The sequence below is a fragment of the Artibeus jamaicensis genome, unplaced genomic scaffold (assembly GCF_021234435.1).
Source record: "Artibeus jamaicensis isolate MK-2021 breed Jamaican fruit bat unplaced genomic scaffold, CSHL_Jam_final contig_659, whole genome shotgun sequence".
In the NCBI taxonomy this organism is placed as follows: Eukaryota; Metazoa; Chordata; class Mammalia; order Chiroptera; family Phyllostomidae; genus Artibeus; species Artibeus jamaicensis.
The window spans coordinates 993,965-1,020,519 of NW_026521916.1; the positions used below are offsets into that span (position 1 = coordinate 993,965).

General features: G+C 36.5%; 1 protein-coding gene across 2 annotated transcripts in view; it reads right to left on the bottom strand.

Annotated features, from left to right (window-relative positions):
• The window catches only part of ITGB1 (integrin subunit beta 1), a 52,997-nt gene that overhangs the window by 12,887 nt on the left and 13,555 nt on the right, over positions 1 to 26,555 (bottom strand). For both annotated transcript variants that reach the window (XM_037137006.2, XM_053670975.1), the window contains exons 2-11: positions 17,944 to 18,010; positions 15,182 to 15,267; positions 9,735 to 9,957; positions 7,829 to 7,999; positions 6,830 to 7,068; positions 3,802 to 3,957; positions 2,963 to 3,058; positions 1,805 to 1,894; positions 874 to 1,014; positions 496 to 695 (exon numbers count right to left, since the gene is read on the bottom strand). In XM_037137006.2, the coding sequence (XP_036992901.2) occupies positions 496 to 695; positions 874 to 1,014; positions 1,805 to 1,894; positions 2,963 to 3,058; positions 3,802 to 3,957; positions 6,830 to 7,068; positions 7,829 to 7,999; positions 9,735 to 9,957; positions 15,182 to 15,267; positions 17,944 to 18,010 (1,469 nt within the window). The remainder of the gene's footprint in view (positions 1 to 495; positions 696 to 873; positions 1,015 to 1,804; positions 1,895 to 2,962; positions 3,059 to 3,801; positions 3,958 to 6,829; positions 7,069 to 7,828; positions 8,000 to 9,734; positions 9,958 to 15,181; positions 15,268 to 17,943; positions 18,011 to 26,555) is intronic.

Below are 26,555 nucleotides of genomic sequence, written 5' to 3' on the forward strand. Positions count from 1 at the left end.
TCTGAAATACTGTTTTCTTAATTTTGCAAAATGTATTTAACAAAATTATTTTAACAATGTAGAAGTATATGTAATATACAGCGAACATCCTTTATTGCTTCCTAATTTCATTTCCCAGATAAAATCACCATTGTAAATTTGATATATTTTTCCAAAAAAGCTTTAATAAACATATTACTATAAGCATATTTAGCTCTAGAAAACTCAGACTGCTATTATATGAGAGAAAAAAACCCAAATGCTACCCCTACCTTAATAGTTTGTTAAATACACATCTTAAATGAAAATAAAAGCTTTACTTTAAAGAGCAGTCTTAAGAAAAAAAGGTGAGAAAGAACTTCTGTAAATATCACACACAAGATCATACTGGTTAGAACAACACATTTATTTGCTCCATATAGAGACTTCACTGGATGTCCCAAAACATAGCCTGCCTATAACTTTTCCAACCAATCAATGCCTCTCTGTGCCCTTCTCCAACAACCTCCATCATACCTGCATGCACCACACTCAAATGTTCCATTCCCTTCATGGCACTTTGGACTGCTAGGGATGCCTTCAGTTTGGCACTCACACTCACAGATGAACTGAAGAATAATCTCTACTTCTTCAGTGAAGCCCAGAGGCTTAATTTTAATGGTTTCAGAATTCCTATTTGGACATTTATTTGAAGTTATGCTAATTTCAAATTGAACCTTAAAGAAAAAAAGAACAAGATTAAATTTTAAGTTAACAACTAACTAAGCATTTCAAATCTACTAAAAATATTTCAAAAAGCTACTCATTATTTCCTTTATTCTCACATTACAAACTAGACTGCTTATATAAACAAACAATTTTTTCTTTTCTTCAGAAAATATTTATATAACCTACCTCATCTCCAATGGAAATATTGGAGCATTTTCTTCCATTTTCCCCTGTTCCATTCACCCCATTCTTGCAGTAAGATTTATAATTTATTGTTACCCCTTCTGGCAATTTGCTGTTTTCCAAAATTACTTCTGAGGAAAGGGACTAAAACAAAGACTAATTATACACAGGAAAGGCAAAAAGAAATGCTACAGTAAAATAAGCTACGGTAAAATGTAAAATTTTTGAATACATAAAACCAATGAGTACAATAAACTGTTAAGAGAACAATATCATTTAAATAAAATAACTGAAACCAAATCCTGAGTGCCTAGAAAACACAGAACCTCAGAGGCAGACTCTCATTAATTAGGATCAACCAGTGTCACCCCCATAAATTCAAGATCAATTCTTCAAAATAATGTATGTGATTGAAAAGAGTATTGTTTTAATTACTGAGTTGAAATAATGATAGTCAAATGGCATAGAAGCTTGATATTAAGTCGGAAGAGTCCTAAGAACTAGGACCCACATCATCTTTCCCCACTGGCAATATGGCCCTATGACCTCAGCTAACCTGGGACAAATTGGCTAAGAAACTATGTTAACCCTGGCAAAAAAAAAAAAAAAAACCCAAAAATAAGTAAAAAGGTTTCAGCCATTGTTTTAAGAATCGCAGACTGCTCAGGACAAATACAAAAGGCTGCAGCATACAAGGTATCCCTGTAGGATGGGAATTTATGCTGTTAAGATGGGGAACAACTATGGGATAGACATGGAACAACTGGAATCTTGAAAACTGTAAAAATCCCCCTCTTTTTTTTTTTTTGATTAGGGTCATCCTAAAACATTTTGGGAACCTCTGAATTGTGTTATGAAGGGAGGTTTACTTTCTTTCAGCAAAGTATTCACAACAGGGTGTTATCCAAATAGATCTTATTTAAAGTGTACTCACATTGTACGCATCAATGATCAATTGAATTACATTGCTAGAATTTGCAGATAATGTTCCTACTGCTGACTTAGGGATCAAATTTTTTAGTTCCTGCAATTAAAAGATAAACATATAAAATACAAATATATTCATTCAACCATAAGCACCTACTGAGTACCTACTACTTATTTTTAAATACCAGTCCCCTATACATTTTCCAAATAATGTAAAAAGTCAGAACTGAAAAAAACACCTAGTTTTACAATATGTATTAAAAATATAAAATACTTTTGTAAAATCCAGTCTTGTTGGGAACCACTCTGCCTGGTTTCAGGAATTGTAACTAACCCCCTTTGCTAAGGATGAGCAAGCAAACTCAGGAATGTGAGCCACAGGAGACAAAGCTTGTCTCTGGTAGCAAATGCTGCCTCAGTTTACTCCCCCTGCCCCTAAAACATGGTCCATAGTCAGATACAGGTAAGACTCCTCACAGCGAGGGGCAACCTAAGCCAGACACGATCACTTGGGAGGCCATCATGGAAGGACTTGGGGGCTGTGACAAAGAGGGAGCAATGAACCCTTGCCCCCCAGCTATGTGACATAGTCCGAGTCCCCATGTCCTCTGGGAGAAGCACTTCCTGGGTCTAATCCACTTAGGCCTGAAAACCTGATAGGGAGGGGTGCAGCTCCTTGCCTTGCTAGAGCAGTATCTGGGGAGAAATCTGGCATAAGAAAGAATTCCAAAAAATCCTGTGAAACCTACTTTTATTCATACGTTAAGGGTCCGAGCAGGAAATGAGTGTCTCCCAAAGTTTCTGCAAATCCCCTTTCCTGACATACACTGACTCAGACTAAGCCCTCAGATTTCTTGAAATGTTATCTACTGTTTGATCCTTGGCACCCTGTATTCCTGTGTATTACAACCCAATAAAAGCCCCTGGAGGAAGGGGCTCCTAGCGTTTTTCCTCTGAGAAACTAGCCACCTCTCCTCCCCAAGCAGATCTTCGTAGTGTTTACTTTTATCTGTGGCAGACAGAGGGGACTTGAGGGCAAAGTCCCCCACACAGTCTGTCTGATATTTTCCCACACCTAAACTGAGACATATAATTTTGCTTCTAATGACTAAAGAAAAAGGGTCTAGAAATTTTGTTCTTTTTATTTTGCACATATATTAGTTACCTTGTAAACGGGCTGAAATTCTTCAGTAACTGCAAAAATCGTCTGAATGTTATTTTCACTTAGTTTCTGGACAAGGTGAGCAATAGAAGGATAATCCTAAAAAAATAAGTAATAAAATTTTAGTATGTAATTACAGCCAATCAATACTTTTTGCAGTTTTTTAAAGAAAATTATAATAATTTACATATGTAAGTGGATTACTTACACAAGACTGACTGAAATAACACAAATAATTGCTGAAGTGGGTGGTGTTACATGTGGGTTTCTAATCCTCCTGTTGCTTTATATGTACATAAAAATTTCCATAATATAAAGATTTTATAAAGGAAGGTTCTCTTTGTATATTAAGTGTCAGAACAATGAAATTAAAGTACTGCCAGTAATTAAAGACTGTATTACCTATCACTTAAAAAAAAGACCAAGACTCACCAAGGTTTAAGTTTCTTCCAGAACCTAAATAATTTGCCAGTCTTTATTTTTATAGAAGAGGAAGGGTGCTTATTTGTAAAACTGCATAAATGACTTATTTAGAAATAATATCAAACTTGCTAAAAAATGATTAAAGGTGAGGCAGCTTTGGTCAAGGCATGGAATTACTGTCTAAGCAGCTCCTTTTATCCTACTGAGGCCCTTTGTCTAAGTGGAAGGAAGCAAGCACAAAGCCACATCTTTGGAAACAGCAATACTAGCTTTCTTGCACATTAGGTCAGGACCCAAATTTAGCAAAATAACAAAACCTCAAACCCTGAAAACCCCACAAGCCTGTCAGCCGTGATACTCAGTATTAAACATAAAGTTCAACAAGAATCCATTCAATGTGTAAGGAATTAAGCACTTACATAATAATGGCTCATTGTGTACACATTATTTTCCAGGTGACACTGCCCATCATTTGGTAAAACAATGCCACCAAGTTTCCCATCTCCAGCAAAGTGAAACCCAGCGTCTGTAGAAAACACCAGCAGCCGTGTAACATTCCTCCAGCCAATCAATGACTTAAAAAGAAAAGGATAATTTTATTTTATTATTTTTTAAATATTGTATTTATTTATTTTTAGAGAGAGGGGAAGGGAAGGAGAAAGTGAGAGAGAAACATCAAAGTGTGGTTACCTCTCATATGTTCCCTACTGGGGACCTGGCCTGCAACCCAGGCATGAGCCCTGACTGGGAATTGAACCAGCAACCCTTTGCTTAACAGGCCCATGCTCAATCCACTGAGCTACATCAGCCAGGGCTAGGATTATAATTTTAAAATACTACTCACAATAATTCATATAGACTACCACAATGCTTTAAGCCTTATTCTGTATCTTCTCTTTTCACAATGTTAATCCTATTCTTACTGATAAACACATAGAGCCCCCTGAATAAAGCTCCTCCACCCCACTGTAAATTGCATCTTGCCTGGCTGTCCATTTCTCTCAGCTTCTTTTTAGAAACTGTATCTTTTAAAATCAATGTCTGTCTCCCCTCAAGAAAGTAAGCTGTATGTGGCAGGGACCACATCTTGTGCTGCTCACCTTCATATCTGCAGCAGCTTACTCAGTGCCCAGCACACAGTTGGTACTTTACATGTAAATAAAAATGTCTCAGCCCCTGCCTTTACTGTACTGCTGCTGTCTGTCCCCTTCCATCCTTGTCTCGGCTGTCTTCTACAGCAAGAATGCCCTTATCGACCCTCTATAGTAGGCCTTCCTTCTTTAATTACAGAACAAATGATCTTCTCCAAAGATTTGCCCTGCATACTTCCACCATTCTAACACATCAGGAATGCCTATTTTTTCTCATTTATTTTATTCTCTACCTTATTCAAAAAAGAATTTAATATAGCAATAAAATCCTCTTCTCTCTTGGTAATTTTGTAATTATATTTGTCTAGATTTATTCAATACATCTGTTTATATCCTCACAAGACAGTGAATTTCTTGAAGCAGAAATTAAGGTTACTAATGATGGCAACTCAGTGAATCTAGAGAAGTAGGTGGAACAGTTAATTTCAATCAGCTCAACAGGCAGAAAGACAGCAGTAGCCATGGGTGCTATAGACTGTTTCAATCCCACAGGTAGAGGCACAGTTACAGGCAGCCCAGAATGCTCTCTTCACAGTGAACCACTAACAGGAGCACAAACAAATGGCTGGAAAAGAAAAGGGTGTCGGGAGGCACTACCTAGAATATTAATCTTTCTTCCTCTTTAAAAGCAGACTATCCTCAAATTGCAACTACCCGAGAGAAGTTAAAAGTAGCAATAATATAGTAGTTAATATCTGCTGAGTGTTTAGTGGTACTTTATAAGGGCTACTAAATTTAAACTTCATAATAGCCCCATAACATATAGCTATTATTATCACTTCCTAAGGAGAAGGAAACAACCCCCTAGAACAGCAAAGTAAATTGCCTAAGATCAGTGGTGAAGGGAAAATTTAAAGCCATGTTCTAACAGTATAAGAAATGTTCTCTTAACTACTAAAGTGTTATACAATATTATTATCTTGGATATCAGTTAGCACCTTAGCAAAAACTGGCTGAAAAGTAACCATTTCAAAACATCTGAAATCAAGGAGGAATTTTGAGGGAATAGGGGTACTACAAGGAAAAAAAAAAGGAAAATGATATAGCAGCAGGTACTTAAACTTTACCCAAGTGCCCATAAATAGACAACTGGATAAAAAAGCTGTGGTACATATATACAATGAAATACTTAGTTGGCCATCAAAAGGAATGAAATCTTACAATATGCAACAGTATGAATGGACCCAGGGGGTAATATGCTAAGTGAAATAAGTCAGACAGAGAAAGGGCAAATACCATATGATTTTACTTACATGTGGAATTTAATGAACAAAATACATTAACCATCAAAATAAAAACAGACAGAGATACAGAGAACACACTGGTGCTTGTAAGAGGAGAGGGGATTTGAGGAGCTGGGGGAAAAGGAGACGGGATTAAGAAGTACAAATGGTTAGTCACAGAATAATCACAGAGATGTAAATTACAGCACAGGGAATACAGTCAGTAATGTCATAATAACTGTGGGTGGGGCCAGGTGGATACCTGAAGTATCAGGGGACCACTCTGTAAAGTGCATGACTATCACATCACTATGCTATACACCTGAAACTAAGAGAGAATAATATTGAATGTAAACTGTAATGGAAAAAGACAAACTTTATCTATCTCACAATGTTTTCTAGTTTCAGCTACAGCATTACAAAATCATTCCAAAATCTTCATTCAGCTGGTAAGTGGATCATAAAATTCTAACCACTAGTTCAGTGGACATGAGCTTGCTACTACTGAAAATCTTATAATTAATTACAAATATTGTATGTCTTCTTAAAATACATGTTTTCAGCTTATAAATTAGGACTTAAAAAAGTTCTTTCTTCCTGCATTACCAAACACAGGGAAAGGCATGCTTAAAAAGGATGAGCAGAAGAAAAGTGACCAAAGGAAATGCTGCCTGAAGCCACTCTCTGTCTGAGCACTGTATATGCTCCTACAGTACCTCAGACAACCTCAGTTCCACCTCTACACAAAGCCAGCACCTCAGGACACCTAGACCTCTCTAAAAACCTTGAACAACAGCTAAAGGACCGCTGAAGTATCCCACTGTTTCAAATAATAGGCATTCTGGACTTTTAAAACCCTGTATAAAGGAACTACGTGCCTGATTCAAATAGAGACAAAATGACTATATGCTTTATAAAGCACTTGTAGTTGGAGGGAATTTAGGGGCCTAAATTTTGCATCTCTCTGGAATAAATGAGTATAATACGGTAACAAAGGTAATTTTTTTCTACTAACTGAGAGTAGTAGAAATTCATACGAATAATATCCCTTTGTAGAAAATGAATGTACTCACCCCACAAACTGCAACTTGCATGATTGCATCAAAGCCACCTTCTGGAGAATCCAAATTTCCAGATATGCGCTGTTTACCAACAAGTTCGTTAAAGACTTCGCCTTTATCAGTAAGACTGAGCACATTTTTGTAGCTAAACGGGCTGGTGCAGTTCTGATCACCTGTGCAAGGGTTCCTGAGCTTGGCGGGTGTTGTACTAATATAAGGCATCACAGTCTTCTCTACAAATGAGCCAAACCCTATGCAGGAAAAAGGGCATAGAGACAGGTGGATGGATGGATGAATAAACTTGCATTAAAAACAAATCAAGAATCTTACCACTTGTGAGTCAACCTTATTTTTAATGAGCAACAATAAAATTTGGAAAGAAGATCATTAAAACATGAAAAATACAGGTCTGAAGTAGGATTGGGCTATACTGACTGAAGCAGTCATATTAATTAATAATAAAATAGAATCTGAATACTCAACATGTTTATAAAATCCTATGAACACAAGCATTTCATTATCTATTTGGTAGACTATCAAGCCCTCTATATCCTTGGGTTTTGCATCCTCAGATTCAGTCAAATGCAGATCAAAAATACTTATTAAAAAATCTCAGAATGTTCCAAAAACCAAAATTTGAATTTGCCATGCATCAAGCACTATGATGAATCCACGTGAATAAAGTGACGTGTAGGCAGACCCTGCTGTTGCCTCAATGTAAATATCATTCTATATAAGGGACTTGAGAATCTGTGGATTTTGGTATCTGCAGAGGGTCTGGAACTAATCCCCTGTGGATATAAGGCACAACAGTAATCTGTATCAAGTAGCATGGCAGCACACATAACAGAGAACAAGCACACAGAAAAATTATTAGATATGTGACAAGACTTATCAGTCCTCTTTGAAAGCAAAGCTAAAACCTGACCTCTATCTCACAAGTATATGGTGAAGAATAAAACTGCCAAGATTTATAAAAATGAAAATTATTAATTTTCTCAATATTCCCACCTATCCTGAAGTCTGAAGTAATCCTTTTCATTTCATTCATCAGATCCGTTCCAAGACTTTTTACATTCTCCAAATCATCTTTCATACTGTAGGAGAGGTCCATTAAGTAGTAGAGATCAATGGGATAATCTTCAGCTCTCTTGAACTTTAATGCAAATGTCTGTGGCTCCCCTAATTAGACAGATATTAGAAAATGAAATTCGCTTATCAGCAATAAAAATGAAAAGAAAATGTATTTACCAGGTAAACACCTTAAAACAAAATGTATTATTGCTCTACGCTACTTTGCCATGTATGATGGACACCCATGTTTTTGTGTGCACTATAAACGGGATTATCATACCCATGGTATGTAACCATTATACCATGTATAATGCACATCCTTATTTTTCCCTCAAAAATCTTGGGCAAAAAAGTGTGCATTATACACAACAAAATACAGGTAATTTTTACAAAACCTACTGTAATTCTGTAAGTAATGCAGTGGACATGTATTAAATTTCATTCACAAATACGAAAAATGTCAGGCACTGGGGATGCAAGATGAAAAAGACAACATCCACAGTGGATAGAACAGTCAAAAATGGTTGACTTAGAACTAACACAGAGGAAAAACAAATAGATGGAACAACATAAATGAAACTGGGGTGTGTGAGAAGGGCTTTTTATAGGCTACACCTGACTTTTTAAAGTTCTAAGTCAAGACTGTTCTCTGTTTCTCTTCTTTCCCCTGGAAAATATTTTTTTATTGATTAGAAGTAGCCTAGAGTAGAACATTCTCTGTTTAATAGGATCCTACTACATGCAAATAACAAAATCTGGTTTCTACTTTAGAAAACCTGGTTAAAAGTTTTAAAAATTACTTACAGAGACAAAGAGACATGTTAAGAACTATAGCAAAAATCTAAGAGAACAATGAAAATCTGAATAGAAACAATGAAGAAGAGGAGAGATATATAAGAGGTGTTAGGTGTAATTCACTTAGGAAATATATGAGAAATAGAAGGTTTGGGTGAAAAATCATTAAATTCTTAACTTGTAGATTATTTCTATATAGATTTCTAGTAGGCAGGTCATTAAATGGATGTGAAGGTTAAAAGATAAAACTCTGTGACAATATACAAATGGTTTTAAAGCCACAGGAGTAAAGTCAACAATTAAATGGACTGTGAAGAGAAAGAAAAAAAGACACTAAAAAGATTAGATGGCAATATCAAAGTAATCAGAAGAAAAACTAGGAGCTGATACCACAGAAACGGAGAGAAACAGGATTTCAAAAGGCTCAAAGGCATGAGTTGGTACAGAAAAGCAAAAAGAAAAAGGGGTCTCGCCCCAACAAGGGTCCACCAGGCTCAGTAGATCAGGTGATGGCAGGTTTGCCAGGACAGGTGTGAAGCAGAAGTCTGACTGCACCAGGGTGAAGAGTGAATGGGAGTGGAAGTCACACACAAGGAATGTGCACCACACTTTTGAGAGAAAAGAGATGGAAACTGGAAGGAGCGGGAAGAGGGCTTGTTCTCTAGCTGAGATTACCACAGATTCTTACAAAAAACCTTAACATTTTCACAATACTAAACAAATGCAAGGGAAAATATAAGTTAAAATATTGTCTTTATATTATGTAATTATGCCAGTGAATGGACACTTCTATTTTTAAAACCCATTAAATATTTTCTTAATCTTTAACAGAATTTACCTTGAACATTAGGCAATATTTTTATTTCAAGTACATATGTCTTACAAATCTGAAAAAAAAAAGTCTAAAATTTAATGTATTCCACATTTTTACTTGAGAGCCAGTGCATGAATGAAATAAATCCTCAATAGAAACTGGTGAAAGTCTTGCATAAAGTTGTGAGAAAGCTCAAGCAGAAACAAAGGTATTCACAGAATAAGATTTCTGTACCTGATCGTAACTGCAAAACCAACTGCTGTGGTTGGATCTGTGTGATATCTTCTGGCTGGAGCTTCTCTACTGTTCCTTTGCTACGGTTGGTCACATTTTTATTTTTCTTTATATCTTTGGAACCTCTTGGATTTTCTATGTCATCTGGATGACAACCCTTCTTTTTTAAGGCTTCTAAATCATCACATCGTGCAGAAGTAGGCATTCCTTCTTGTAAAAATGTCTAAACAACATATAAAATATAGGTGTAAATAAAAAGTATAATGGTCACATCCTTTACCTAATCCTAAATACACAATTGCAAAAAATCAAGTGACACATCTAATGTACTTGTTTTTTAAACAAAATTTTTCCTTCATCCAAAACATAGTAAGTGCTCTTATATATAAATAAAAGATTTTCTAGAAAGTAATACCTTTTTACTAATACATTACTAGTAATTTATTACTTTAATAATACTCAGAACTAATCTAAGTTTAAGTATACACATTTTGACTGCCCTACCTTCAAATTCAGAGTATCTAATCAAAGAAATTTCTTCAGTGAAATCACTTACTCAGCATGGTTAACAGCCACTAATGATGTAAAATACACTCAATTATCAATACTTTTTCCCTAAAATTTCCCTTAGAAAAATCCTTAAAAGCCTCTCATATTATGTAGCATTCTCAATCACAGTATTTTGTACAACTCAAGAAAAGACATTACCCTAAAAGCATCTCTTTTAAATTTTTTATTTATTTTAATTGTTGTTCAAGTACAGTTTTCTCTTTTACTCCCATCCCAGCCCACCAGCATCTTGATTAATGATGTTATTTTTAGGAAGATCAAGAAATTTAGCATAAGCTTAGTATTCCTAAAGGTTTGAAAAAAATTTCAAATATTGGCTATTACTGTAAACAAGACTTTTAAAATTTATTTTAAAAATAATACGGTAAGTGATTACATTACAAGGGTTATGAATATATTTCCACAGGGTGAAATTAAAAAATAGAAAAGGTCTTAATGGTATGCAGTACTTGTGGCTTAGAGTAAAATTTCCAGTAGGAACATGATTTCAAAATAAGTTACACTTCAAACAACTTGGAAACTTAAGATTTTATCAGATGACCAAAAAATACCATACTAAAAACAAAAATACTGCTTTTAAGATGTATATAAAGATTCTGAATAAAAGTTTTTCATTAAATGTGACTTGGAGCAAAAAAAAAAAGACTATATATATACAGACACACATAGTATATATATGTGTATATCATTTTTAAATGTGTGCATATAACTAAATCAACTATTATAACAGACATTTGACATATATCCCTAAAAATTTTATACTTAGTTAGCCGAAATTTTTTTAACCTTAACATTCAGAAAATGAGGGAATGACTTTCATTTGGGGTCACTTATGTTCACTTTTATATGGTATTTCATCATCTATTAATTTTATGGTGCTATATACAGTGAGAATACTTTAAAAATACTGTGGTTTTGATCAGCTATTTTTTTACTTTTCTTTTTTAAAATTTATTTTAATTGTTGTTTTCTGTCTTTTACTCCCATCCGATCCCATCCCCCCCAGTGTTCCTCACCTCCCTCCCATTTCCACCCCCCTTTAGTTTTTGTCCATGTGTCCTTCATACCTGTTCCTGTAAACCCTTCCCCCTTTCCCTTGAAATTCCCTCCCCTCTCCCCTCTGGGTCACTGTCAGCCTGTTCTCTATTTCAGTGTATTTGGTTATATTTTGCTTTCTTATTTGTTTTGTTGTTTAGCTTCCTGTTAAAGGTGAGATCATATGGTATTTCTCTTTCACTGCCTGGTTTATCTCACTCAGCATATTTTTAAAGGGAAACATAACCCTAAATTTCTGTCATTAGAGAAACAACTGGAAAGAAACACCATGGACCGTATGGTTCAAAGCTGCACTGCCTTTATATATTTTCAAACCTAAAATACTAAAGCACAAAAACAAACCACCCAGAACATTATTTCTTTCCAAATATTAGCCAATCCAAGAAACTTCAAAATCATAACACGCAAGTAAAATTTCACTGAACATGAGGTCTGTCCAGAAGGTATCTAGCCAAATAACACGAAAAAGAGACATAAATTGAAAAAGACACAAGATACAAGAAACATTGTACTCAGGGAAATGACACCTTAGTCTCCTTCAGAGTAGGCACCTTGGGACCTCACACAGTTCTTCCAGTCCCCATCAGCTGCCCCATCATATTTTCCTGAACTTAATGATCTAAAATCTCTCCCCTTTCTTTTTTTTTTTTAATATTTTATTTATTTATTTTTCGAGAGAGGGGAAGGGAAGGAGAAAGAGTGGGAGAGAAATATCAATGAATGGTTGCCTCTCATGCGTCCCCTGCTGGGAACTGGCCTGCAACCCAGGCATGTGCCCTGACTGGGGATCGAACCGCGATACTCTGGTTCACAGGCCCGCGCTCAATCCACTGAGCTACTCCAGCCAGGGCAAATCTCTCCCCTTTCAAACGTGGTTTCAGTTTTAGGAAAAGCCAGAGTTGCAGGGTGCCAAGTCAGGGCTACAGGGTGTCTGAATCACCTGGGTAATTTGATGTTTTGCCAAGAAACTCAGCATGAGACATGATGCATGAGTGGGCACATTGCAGTGATGAAGCTGCCAACTGCTAGTTGTCCATAGCTGCAGCCTTCTGAATCATCTGAATAGTTTCCATGGAGTAATGTTCAAGCTTAATACAAAATACGACACAGATTTGTTGTTCTACTCAGTCATTTTGAATGTGACGGCCACACAGTACAAATGCTCACTCAATGGTGTCTACCATCCCCACTGACTAGTACAGTGAAGTCGTTATTGTTCACATGTGCACATTCCAGTCCACCACTCTCCTTGACTGCCAGGTTACAACAATGTTGTGCAAACTGTTCTGGCATTAACAATGGCTGAAATTTTTCTGGACAAACCTCATATTCAAAATTAATCTTTAATAATTTAGGAATTATGGCACAAAGATCAAAAGGCTAGGCTATTTAGATAGTTGTCTCCAATTTAATTCCAGAATAAATTTTTAATTTTTAAATTTAATCTTTATTGTATTTTTCCATTACCATTTATTTCCCTTACACACTCTTCACTCCACAAATTACAAACTGTTTTCCATGTCTATGAGTCCTTTTTCCTTTTTGCTCAATCCTTCTACTCCCTAACCTCTGCCCCTACTAGCTGTCATCCCTCCATCTATGAGTCTGCCCCCACTTTTCTTACAAGTTCAGTTTGTTCATTAGATTCCACATTAAGTGAACTCATACAGTATTTGTCTTTCTCTGACTGGCTTATTTCATGTAGTATGTTTTCCAGGTCCATCCACACTGTTGCAGAGTAAAATTTTCTTCTTTTTTATGGCCAAGTAGTATTCCATTGTATAAATGCCCCATAGATGTTTTACCTATTCATCTACTGATGGAGACTTGGGCTGCTTCCATATCTTGGTGATTGTAAATAACACTGCAATGAACATAGGCATGCTTATGTTCTTGTGAATTAGTGTTTTGGGTTTCTGTGGATATTTTCCCAGAAGTGGGATAGCTGAGTCAAAGGGCAGATCCATTTTTAACTTTTTGAGGTATCTCCATACTGCACATTGCACAGTGGCTACACCACTGTGTACTGCATTCCTACCAACAGTGTACCAGGGTTCCCCTTTTACATCCTCGCCAGCACTTAACTGCTTGTTGATTTATTGATGATAGCCATTCTGACAGGTGTGAGATGGTATCTCATGGTGGTTTTAATTTGTATTACTCTGATGATTGGTGATATTGAGCATCCTTACATACGTCTACTGGCCCTCTGTATGTCCTCCTTGGAAAAGTGCCCTTTGCCCATTTTGGTTTTTTTTTGGTGCTGGGTTTTGTGAGGACTTTATAAATTTTGGATATTAACCACTTAGCATATGTATCAGTGAGTATGTTCTCCCACTCTGTATGTTGTTTTTGTTTTTTTTTTAATTGATGATTTCCTTTACTATGGAAAAACATTTCAGTTTAATGAAGTCCCATTTGTTTATTCTTTTGTTTCCCTTGTCTGGGAAGATATATCACATAAGATACTGCTAACTAGAAATGTCCGAGATTTCACTGCCTATGTTTTCTTCTACGATTTTTATGCTTTTGGGTTTAGCATTTAAGTCTTTAATCCATTTTGAATTTATTCCTATGTGTGATGTAAGATGGTCTAGTTTCATTTTCCTGCATACATCTGTTCAATTTTCCCAACACCATTTATTGAATAATCTTTAGCCATTTATGTGCTTGCTTCCTCTGTTGAATATTAATTGGCTATGAACGTATGGGTTAATTTCTGGGCTCTCTATTCTGTTTCTTTGATCAATGTGTCTGTTTTTATGCTTGTACAATGCTGTTTTGATTACTATGGCCTTATAATACAATTTGATAGTAGGTAGCATGATTCCTCCAACTTTGTTCTTTCTCAGGATCACTGTTGCTATGAAGGGCCTTTTATGGTTCCATATAAATTCAGAATACCATTTTCAGGAGAACAGAAATAACCATTAGAAAAAATTTTAAATAACAATAGAAAAACCTCTCATTTTGTCAAACCATATTTGACCAGTTATGTCAAGCAGGTCCTTTAAATGTGTGTGTGGGGGGAAGGGGGTGTCAAATGCCTGAGTAAAAACAAATAATAAGCTTTTAATTTTCCGGTATTATTCATGCTGTGGATAAATTATATATCTTCAAAATGATTTTCCTTCACCTCCAGTTCTAACTCATTCATTCATTCAACATTTAGTAACCTTTGTGAAGGTACCATGTTAAGCAATGTATAGAGATGACAAAAGTGAATAAAATTTAAACCCTAGCGTCAATGGGTTTTTATTAGGATGCAAATAAATTTCATATTAGTTTAACTTAAACATAATTAGGAAGGTTAATTTGTATGTCTCCCATCAAAAAAGGGGAAAATCTAAGACAGTGAAAATTAAATGGCTAGAGTTTAGGGAAAACCTGTATAATAGAAATATCCCACAAAGGTGAGCTGTGTATGAATATATGTATTTGTGTGCATATGTATTTTTTAATTGTCTAGTAATTACATTAAAAGAAAAAATGTGAAATCAATTTTAGTAACACATAATATTAGCATTTCAACATTATTAATAATTTTTTAAATCATTAAGCCTTAGAGCTTTGGTATTTATTTGAGGCTTACAGCAAGTCTCCATTTGGACCACCCACACTTCCAGTGCTCAAGGCACATGTGCCCAGAGGCTACTGTTCAACAGCACAACCATTACACAATACTGTACACAGAGCTGAAGCTTATTCAATAAACAATGATTTAAGTAGAAATTCATATCTAATTCTTCCCCAGGATGCAGCTTTGTGTAACACTAAATGACTACAGAATAACTGGAAAGGACCTACTCAATCTTACTTACTGAATTTGTACACCATCCACAATTCGGCCCTGCTTGTATGCACTCTCCACAGGATTTGGCATTAGCTTTTAGACATCTATTTTCATCTGTCAGAAGAGAAAAGAAGAGACCACTTTACTCAACATTTCAAGACAGAAGATAATGATCACGATGATAAGTAATACAATATATATGAATGATAAATGTGAATACTATGATCAAGGCCTGACCCAGAGAGGGCCCTAAGAGAGGTGGCTACAAATTACCCTGACAGAGAGCCATACTTTCTTTTTTAACTACGGCGAAGACCAGGTACCATTAATCTATATATACATTTATCCTTTTTGTCAAAGGCATAATTTCAGGATCCATCATGATGGATGGTCGTAATTGTCAGGAGTTTTCTTAAAACTGGGCAAAGTATTATTTCTTTTCATTTAAATCATACTACCACACCCATAGCCCATAAGCATGGTGAGAAATTTTCCCTTCATTTTTATGTTAAATACTTAAAAAGTCCATATTCAACGAATCCACAACCTCATGATTTTTTTAGACTTAGTGTTCAAAGTATGTCTTATTGGAATATACCTAAGCATCCGCATGCCTCTAATGTGGAAAGCACCAATATGGACTGTTTCCAGTGTGTTTTTTTCTGATTATGCTCATTACAGAAAATTTGAAGAATACATAAAAACATAAAGAAAAAACTAAAAATCACCTGTAATCTGCCCATAAAAAATAACTACTATTAACAATTTATGCATTTAAGTCCTTTTTTACGCAGAGCAAAACATCAGCAAGGAAGCACAAATATACATACATTATTTAAATGAAATTGGGGATATGCATTTTGTGTACTACTTTTTTTTAAAGAGAAATTACCACTTTATTTCTACCACAAATGATTTTTAAAAATCCACAATAATTAAACACTGAGATATAATTTTAAGAAAACACTGAATTGACACAACTGATAATGTTTCCAAAATTTACTTCCTCAAGATTCAGAATAAGTTAGGTCCCAGATAGGTCTTCCTTGCTGTTATTTTATTTATTTATCTCTTTATCTATTTATTTATTTATTGAAGTGACTTTTTTTATTGTTTTTCAAGTATAGTTGTCTCCATTTTCTCCCACCCTCAATCCTATCTCCCCTTGGCTTTGTCTATGTGTCCTCTTTACATGTTCCTTGATGACCTTTCCCCTAAGTTATCCCCCTCCCACCTCCTCTTTGGTTACCATCACTGTTCTTTATTTTAATGTCTATGTTTATATTTTGCTTGCTTGTTTTATTGATTAGATTCCGCTTATAGGATAGATTATATGGTATTTGTCTTTCAACCCCTAGCTTATTTCACTTAGCACAATGCTCTCTAGTTCTGTCCATGCTGTTGCTAAAGCTCCTTCTTTCTTTCTGCTGCATAGTATTCCATTCTGTAAATGTACCACAGTTTTTTGATCCACTCATTTAGGAAGCAACCATTTAGGTTGCTTCCAACACTTGGCTATTGTAAATTGTGCCGCTACTTCTTATACTTTACCCTAAGTGTTTCATTATAAATTCTTAAAAAAAAAAAAAGGCTTTTAATGATTGTGTATTTCCTTATACTGTACCCTATTTAGCATCTCATCACACCTTCAACAGTGCTAAGTAATCTTTTAATATAAAATTTTTTACTCATTTAACAGGTATAAATTAGAATATCAACTCAATTGTAAGTTATTTAAAGTTTCATTTTTTCACATTTTTACTGATCATATATTTTATAAATTTTGTTTTGTATTTTGCAAATTTTTCTCATATATTCATCTGTTTTTACTGGGTCTCTACACATGATAATGAAATTAAACCTTTAGTTTCTTATCGTTGATGGTGCTTTGACAAATATATATTTGGGGTTTTTATGTTGTTGGTTTTATGCAGTTGAAATTTATCAATATTTTCTTCATAGTTTCTTTTTCATTTTTCTGTGATGTAAGTCCTCCTTATCCTAAGATTAAGTAATTATTCTATGCAGTTTATTTTTTAAGATTTAAAGAACAGAACTGGATATTCCATTACTTCAGATGTGGATGCACTGTGGTTTATAAGAGGATTAAATACATTTTGGCTTGATTTTTCATTCCTCTTATAACAATGTAAATATTTTGCAAGACTTTGTGTAAGAGCAGGAACATCTTCTAGAACAGGAGTGTGAAACTCATTTTCACCAGGGGCCACATCAGCCTCACGGTTGCCTTCAAAGAGCCGAAATAATTTTAGGACTGTATAAATGTAACTACTCCTTAACTGTTAAGGAGTTGAAATTACATTCAGCCCTTTGAAGGCAACTGGGAGGCTGATGTGATTCCCGGTGAAAATGAGTTTGACACCCCCATTCTAGAAAGTCAATTATTCCTGGTTTCATTCTTTTAGATTGTAATGAATAATTCATAATCCACAACTATATACTTTTTACTTTCTTTTCTTCTAAATATATGCCTTTGCTTTCTCAATGCTCACTCTATTACATTCTTGAAAGCTCTTTCTGTATAGTACTTTATCCTATCATTTGAGCATTTCACTGGCCAGCCTCCTACGATCATTCTGGAAAGCAGAGGCCAGGTGCCTGTGGAAGAGCCCTGCAGGCCACTGTAAGGACCTTGCCCTTTACTCTGAGTGAGATACTTGCTGGGACTTCAGATGGATCAGCATGGTCGGGTATAGGTTTCCCTGGAATTGAACTGGTTAAAAAGCAATACAAGAAAATGAAAAGACAAACAGGATATTTTTTTCTTACCTGCTTGGCCAAACACATAGCAAATTGAACTGATCAGTTCGATCCAGAAAATCAGTTGGAAAATCATCTGAAATATAAAATGTGTAGCACTATATTAAAAAAAAATAAAACAGTGAAATACTTAAAACATTCCCACCTCCCTTATTTTCTATTGATTTTACCCCTCATACCACTTTTTCTTCAACCTTTCTACACCCCTATCATCTGCCTTTTCTCCTCAGGTACATCTTTCACCAACATTAACTAACTTTTCAAACCAAATTTCCATGACCTGTTCTTGCTTTCCAAATCAAATGTATTTTTACATTTAATTAACAATGCTCCAAAAAAAGAATAACAGTGTCAAGTATTCCCTAACACCATACAAGCTAGTAACAGTCTTTGTTCCATGAAATCTGTTATCTCCTCTGGCTGCTGGGGGACCAACACGTTGGGTCAGTACAGAACGTTAGAGTGAACTTGTCAAAATCCTGACTGCACTATCCCCTTCCTTACAATTTTCCAAGTGTTTATTTTTCCTCAGCCTGAGACCAATATCCTGTACAAGGTCCTGACTAAATTTTTGAGTTTGATCTTTTATAATTTTTCTTTTTAAAGAAAGTCAACTCTTATGCATGTAATTAGTAAAATATTCAGTTTAATTTCCTACAATTTCTAATCTACCAACTAGATGGAAAAAAAGGTGGGGGTGGGGGACATAAGAAGATCTAAAAAAGGCTTCAGTGTCTTCTAGAATCTCTAAAGAAAAATCAAGTAATATTCTTTACATTAATTAGAATACCCCAAACCATTAGATATACTCAGCTATCTTCTGTCAATCAAAGTTTTCACTATATTACTCTCCAGAGTAATACATAACTTTCACTACATAACTTTCCAGAGTTGGTCAAAGGTGGCTACAGCCACAGGTCCCTTGACCCTACCCTTAACTACTTACTGCTCTTGGGCTAGCAGCCAGTGGAATATTATGCATAAATATTTGCCCCTCCCCCAAAAAAACATAGAAAAAAGGAGAGCTTTACTAGTTATCAAATAAATATAAATTAAAGCAACATAAGTAAATTAGAAACCAAAAAATTTTTTAACCTAGCAAAACTTACTGCAGAAGGCTGAGAGGAACTAGATATGGCTCTGTAAATTAGTATAACTTGGGGGGAAATAATTTAACCTACATCAAAAACCATTAAAAAACATTTCTACCTTCTGACTTAGTAATCTAGCTACTGGGAATTCATCCTGAGGAAATAATTTAAAATATAAAAGGTAATACACACTCCCATACACATTCAGTACGGAACTCAGGGGTGGGCAAAAGTAGGTTTACAATTGTTCATATGGAAAATAATAACATGATCAATAAATAATAATACAAGAGACAAGTCTGTTTTGTATTCTCACAACTGTAAACCAACTTTTGCCTACCACTGCATATTTATAATAGGTAAAAGTACAAACATCCTCTATCCAAAAATAAGGAAAGGCTAACTACCTCAACTTAATGAACCTATTAGAGATAACAATAATAAAATGAAGTAACATCAGAAAATTTGTAGAGTAATTTTGGATGCAAGGTACACATAAAGATGACAGGTATGCAAATAATGGTACACAAAGTAACCACAAAGATCTGGAGATGACAAAGAATTATAAACAGACAATGGGTTTTAAAAATAATCATGGCAGAGTAACAGTGTGGAATTATTCACTTGGTAAATTCCCTTCATTCAGCTAAAGTATGTCTTTTAAAAACCTCCGTCTTCAAAGCTTCCATTAGAGGATGTCATTCCTACAGCTCCCAAAACAATATTTCCAGTGTGTCGAAGCACCTGGAGACTTCATTTCCTCTGTGTCAAAGGCTGTGCTCTCCTTTTCTCTGGTGGCTTCCAGAAAAAAGCAGTAACAACTATGTGTACAGTCAACCACCGAGCAACTATGCTCAGATCAGCCAAGTTCTGTTATGCCAGGAACTTACAGTTTTTTATGTATCACTGTGACTGCATCCGAAAAGATAAAAAAGCTGTCATGGAGGTGTGAGAGGCTGAACAGTTCATTTTTTAAGGCCTACCTAAAAGGCGTAATGTGTAATAAATCCATGTAGATCATAATTCTAAGCAACCCAAATTATGTTATCAATTCTAGACCTGTGACAAAAAGGACCTGGAACATTCAGCCTCCAGAGGAAATGCAAGACTGTGACTAATAGAGCTCAAGAGCCGTTTCTGCACAGAGGCCATATGTGGACTGACACGCGTTTCATAGGGAGACGTCTGAGGTTATTTCAAGGATTTCTAGACCACCTTGAGAAACCTCTTAAACTATTATACAATTCAGAGAATCACCACTAAGATAAAGTTATTAGGTAACAGAAAATGTTTTCTAACACTCTTAGGTTACGTAGTTTTAAAATATTACTTTCATTGCCACTGTCTTTTATAAACCTTAACAAACCAAAGATCAGCCTTCTGAAACCCTCAGGCCTCTGGAAGAGCTCTAAACGCAGAAGCAGGCAAATCAAGGCTTTAGTGCTGAAGAACAGCTGAGAGAGCCAGAGCAACAGTAGGAACAGCTCAAGGACAGATGTCAGCTCTTTAAGGACTGCTTAGCACAATGGTGAGAATAGAGGCACAGGCATTGGCTGATGATACTGGAAAAGACTAGGCTTTCTGTTAGGGAAACAGAAGCCAAAGAAGATGACAGAAAATAGCAATAAAGAATAAGGAAGAACCACCCTGGCTGGTGTGGCTCAGCCAATTGAGCAATGGCTTATGAACTGAAAGGTTCGCTGGTTCGATTCCTGGTCAGGGTACATGCTTACAACCATGCTGGGTCCCTAGTTGGGGGCATATGAGAGGCAACCATTTGGTGTTTCTCTTCCTCTCTTTCTCCCTCCCTTCCCCTCTCTCTAAAAATAAGTAAAATCTTTTTTAAAAAAAGGATAAGGAAGAGCTATGAGAACAAGGTTTCAAAGAGAGCACAGTTAGAAGTAGCTACCAGAAGTCAGCAGAAGAGAGGTGAATAGTGAAGTGGAAGTGGCAGAGAAGACTAAAGAGCTGCCTTACCCAATCCTGACAGTCTTTACAGGTACTGGTCGATTCCTTCTGCATGTGTGTGGGAAAGAAGGGCACACCAAGAGCTTCCTATATTTCAAACCTCCTAAGGCAGCACTTCTCCAAGTGTGATAGGGGACAGCTGGATCAGATTAACCTGGGTGCCTACCCGAGGCCTAAAAACCACCATCTCAAGAGCTGAGGCCTGTACTGTACTCCCAGGGATTCCTACGCTGAGAAAAGGTGCCCTAAGAAGTTTCCTACCAATAAGATTCCACATAGGACAGTTTACATAAAGGGCCAACAGGGAGAGATGCCTTTAGATATTGTACTAATGCTACCTTTTATCTCCTTTTCATAATCAAAGGTCTTCTGGTTGTTTACACTGGTCTCCATTTCGTAACCTCCTACTCCCTCCTCAACCTGCTATAACTGGTGTCCACATGCCATCATGTATGTAAAACTACTCTTGAAAAAGAAAACTTTCCAGGCCTTACCTTACTCTCTGCATTCATTCATTCAAAAATTTCTTGACTGTGTACAATATGCACTTGGGGAGATACAGCACCTTAACTACCCACAAAATTTACACAGAGCAACATTTTAACACATCTCACTGTTCTTTCTTCAAATACTTCATTCCCCTGGACTGCTGGTTTCTCTACAAGTCCTTCCTTAGACAACTATGTCAGGTTTTGTGCCCTGTCTGGAGATACAAAGGTCACGATCTCAAAAAGAATTTTCAGTTCAAAGACAAAAATTCAAATTATTACAAATTGATGTGATGGTTTTTGTAATAAATATAAAAACAAGTGCACTGAGGACCCAAAATTTGCTTGGGTAGTAAGTTCGGAGGCTTCATGCGGAAACATACAGGAAAAAGAATTGGAAACATACAGGAAAAGGGTTAGCAAATGGAGAAAAATATTCCAGGCAAAAGGTTTCAGATGCAAAGGCACGGAATCCTGAAAAGAATTATAATTGCTTCCTTTTGATCTTATTTCTAAACATACATGTTTGGGTGACTACCCACCCATGCCCCAAATGGAACTATCTCACTCTTTCTATCTTTAGAGGGAAAAGACTAAAAAATTACATTTATATGTGTGGGGGCAACTTTGCCCACAAAGTCATGTGTTGTTGTCGTGTCCCATCCCCCATCCGTCCCCCCCACCATGGATGAAAGTGAAACTACCAAGACGGGATCTGCTTGGGGAGGAAAGGTGGTCAATCCCTCAAAGGGGAAGGGCCAAGAGCCCCTTCCTCAAGGGCTTTTATTGGGTCCGTTTGCACAAGAATACAGGTAAGGATCAAACAATAGATAGCATTCAAAGAACTATGAGGGCTTATTCTCAGTCAGGGTCAGATAGCTAAAGAGCCATAAAACATTGAGGAACAAACTTCTTGCTTGCACCCTTATCATTTAAATGAAAGCGTTCTTAAACAAAGCAGGTTTCACAGGATTTTACATATTCTTTCTTAGGCCTGATCACCCTGGATCCCACTCTAGCCAGCAAAGGCAAAAGGCTGCACTGCCTACCCCATCACAGGTTTTCAGGCTTAAGTGAATTAGAGCCATGAAGCGCTTCTCTCAGAGGACATGGGGACTCAGTGGGCTATGTCAGAATAGTTGTGGGGGGGTGGGGTGCAAGGGTCCTTCACTCCCTCTTTTTTGCAGCCCCCCCAAGTCCTTCCATGATGGCCTCCCAAGTGATCATGTATGGCTTAGGTTGCCCCTTCCTTTGAGGGCCACCCATCTTAGACTAACCAATCATGCATTGGGTGCAGGGGACAAGCTTTATCTCCTTAGTGGCTCGCATTCTGTAGGTTGCTCACTCAGCCTTAGCCATGGGGGGCAGTTACAACTCTTGAAAGCAGGCAGAGTGGTTCCCAACATACATGTTATTTGTAGTTTAATCTGGTTGGTGAGATGAATGACTGTTTTATCCCTATAATTTTCTACAGTAAGTATCAATTATATTAAAATCTTAAAATACATAAAGGCCAAATAAATCCTTAAAGTATTTAACTGTTTCTGAGGCTTAAATGTAAGTAGGAAATAACAGAAACTGAGAGGAGCAAACAGGAGGGGCTGGGTGACAGAGAGCCTTCAGAACCTCTACAATAAGCTACAAGAGTTTACATTCCATTCCATACATATCAGGGAAACTGAAAAAAATCAGGGCGGGGTAGTGATGATACATACATGGCAGAAAATTAGTAGGGTAGAGGATGAATGGCACCAGAGCCACAAGACAAGTACAAAATTGACTGCCGAGGTAAAGCAAGAAGTGACAAACATCTGAATTCAGACAGCAACAATGGACAAGAAAATAAATGAAGGACTAGAAGAGAGCAACAGTACGATCTATGGTTGTCAGATAATGGTGAGAAAAAAGCAGTCATCACTTTCAAATGAAGAAGACAAAGAAGAATGAAGTCAAGGGACAAAATGATAACTTGGTTTTAAAATGTAGACTGTGAAATGAAAGATGAAAACCATGTTAACTGTGATTTTTGATTGGGAAGGTATTGTCCATCACTAATACACCCCTCTGGGCCAAACAATTAATAAGAAGTACTGACTCAATGTTCTTCATGGGTTGAGAGATGCTATATGAGAAAATGGCCACAGCCACAGGCAACTAGTGATTGGCTGCTTTGCCACTGCAGCACACCCACTCATGCGTCGCATCTCCTGCAGAGTTTTTTGGCAAAACATCAAGTCACTCAGGTGATGCAGCCCCCCCTACAGCCCTGATTTGGCACCCTGCAACTTCTGTCATTTCCCCAAAACTAAAAGTACCTTTGAAAGGGAAGATATTTCAGACCATCAATAAAGTTTAGGAAAATACAATGAGGCAGCTGATGGTGATCAGGAGAACTTTATGTATGAGGTCCCAAGGTACCTACTCTGAAGGGGACTGATGCGTCCTTGTCCTGTGTACAATGTGTTGTATTTTCTTCAAGAAATGTCTCTATTTTTCATACACATGGCTGAATACTTTCTTGACAGACCTTGTATACTATGAACCAAAATTAATTTACACAGACAAGTGAATACAAATATAGGCACTGAAATAATTACTATAACCCACATGTTGACTGCTATTACAAATTATTAGCACAAAGGAACAAAATTATTTTTAAAATTTTTGTAGAAATGCTCAAGTCACTGAGACTACCTCCTATGGGTTCTCAGATGCCCATTTGAAATCACTGAATTAACTCACGAGTGTACAGAGCAGGTGCAGAGGGGTGGAGATGCACCAAGTAGTGGAGCTGACAAAAGTTAACAACAAAGAGGACAAAGTGAAAGGACTAGAGACCACATTCGGTAGCCAGGGGAGAGAAAGGGGCTCACGTGCTCACAGGGTGGGAAACAGCAGGAAAGAAAGCCAGAGGGTTTAAAATGTTACTAACAGGCAGTTTTGGTAAGGTCCAAGTGAGTCAGGAGTTATGGGTACTTGTTTGAGCTGGTGTTTTCTTCCCCAAAGCAAAGACTGAGATAAAAACAGGAGTCCTAGCGAGCAATGTATTTAGAAGATGACCCCAGGGAAACAGGTAGTGAAGAGAGGAACAAAGAAAAGAGAAAAAGCAAACTCAGGACACCTGGTTTACTGTAGTGGGTGCCTGGGGGCTTGATCTTGCTGGAAGTTTTGAGAAATGTATAAAAAGTCTTTCACAGGAGGGTCAATGTACATTTTATCAACTCCAGTCCCCACTGGTAAATCTGTCCCAAGGGAGGTTAACACCAAGAACTGTACTTCTAAGAACTACAGTGCATCTGCCCAGACAGCTGCTGCAAAAGGCCACAGGCAAGAGAACTTGCTAGAGAAGCCCCAGAGGCTGAAAGAATGGAGGCACAGGAGGCAAGATGCAGTCAGCCAGCAGTGAGTCACAGAACTGTCCCAGCAGCAGTGGCTGGAATCAGAGGGGAGGCCAAGAGGATGTGAGAAGGACAGCAGAGTATTCTCCTACAGTACTAAGAGGCCACTAAAATTGATTGGGCCAAGAAAATGGCTAGACAAGAGTATGAAAAGTTATTACCTGCATAAACTCTTAAGTCCCCCTAATGACTCATGAGAACTAGAGAGCTGACTTAAACCAGGTGATCATATAAGCACATATACATATATTAAATAGAAATAATATTTGATTAAAATATTTGGTATTTAAGACATATCTAGCTCTTACCCATCTACCATAGATGTGCACAATTGACTTGCCTTATGAATTGTCATCTAGAAGCCATTTCTTTGTGTCCTCTTTATTCAGTACCTTAATATTTAGTAAATGAAGAAACTATAGATAAAGCTAACTGGAGATCTTCTGAGGTCTCAAAACAAACAAACAAACAACAAGGGCAAGCAATCTGTTGTCCCACCACTGTATGACAATTCATGGCACAGAGTTAAGATTGTAAACCAGCGATTTTCAACCAGTGTGCCACAAGAATTTTTAAAACATAATAACTGACTACTTAGGGGTGCTGACCTCTTTTCCCTCAGATTGTCAAATAAAAAAAGTGACAACGGGCCCTGGCTGGTGTAGCTCAGTGGATTGAGCTTGGGCCTGCGAACCACATGATCGCGGTTCGATTCCCAGTCAAGGCACATGCCTGGGTTGCAGGCCAGTTCCCAGCAGGGGACTCACGAGAAGCAACCATACATTGATGTTTCTCTCCTCTCCTCCTCTTTCTCTCTAAAGATAAATAAAATATTTTTAAAAAAATTAAAAAAAAAGTGACAACAGCAACATAACAACAGCTGTCTAGTATAAATGAATCAATACAATGCCTATTTTTTGACATATCCACAAAAGATATATATTTTTGTTGTGTCCCAGAATTGTAGAAATTAGTCTATGTGTGCCATGAGATAAAGAAGGTTGAAAATCGCTGGTGTGTACTGTGGAGCCACATGCCTCAATTCAAATCTCTGATCAACTACTAACTAGGTTGGTGATAATGGCAAGATAGTTCATCTGTGCCTCAGCTTCCCCTGCAGACAACAGTCTTTATTTTATAGGGGTTATGTGAAGTTTAAATTAATAAAAATGAAAACAATTTCTGGCAGATTGTAAGCACTGCCTAAGTACTACTTGTTATCACTATTGATATACATTACAACAGGAGCACAACAAAAACTTAACCGAATAAAGAAGTAATTATGTTTGAATGTTTTTTTAAATTTTAATTATAACCAGAAAACTTTGGATTGATCTATTTTAAGGGATACACAATATATGGAAGACAGAATAAGTATATGGATTAGAAATAATGAAACTGTAAACAATAATGTTGATTATTATTGCCACTCATATAGTCCTTATTGTAATATATCACCTTATTATAGTGCATAAGGTTTAAGTGGATACTAATTATTACATTAATTAGATACTATTCTATTAACAAATATAATTAGATACTTATTTTAGGTTCTAAACCTAGGTAGGATTATTCTACTTAACGTGCTTTCTGAAAATTAAGTCAGAAAAGAGAAAAAGCAAATTCCAGGACACCTCATTTAAGGTTCCTAAAAATTTTTTTTTATTGATTATGCC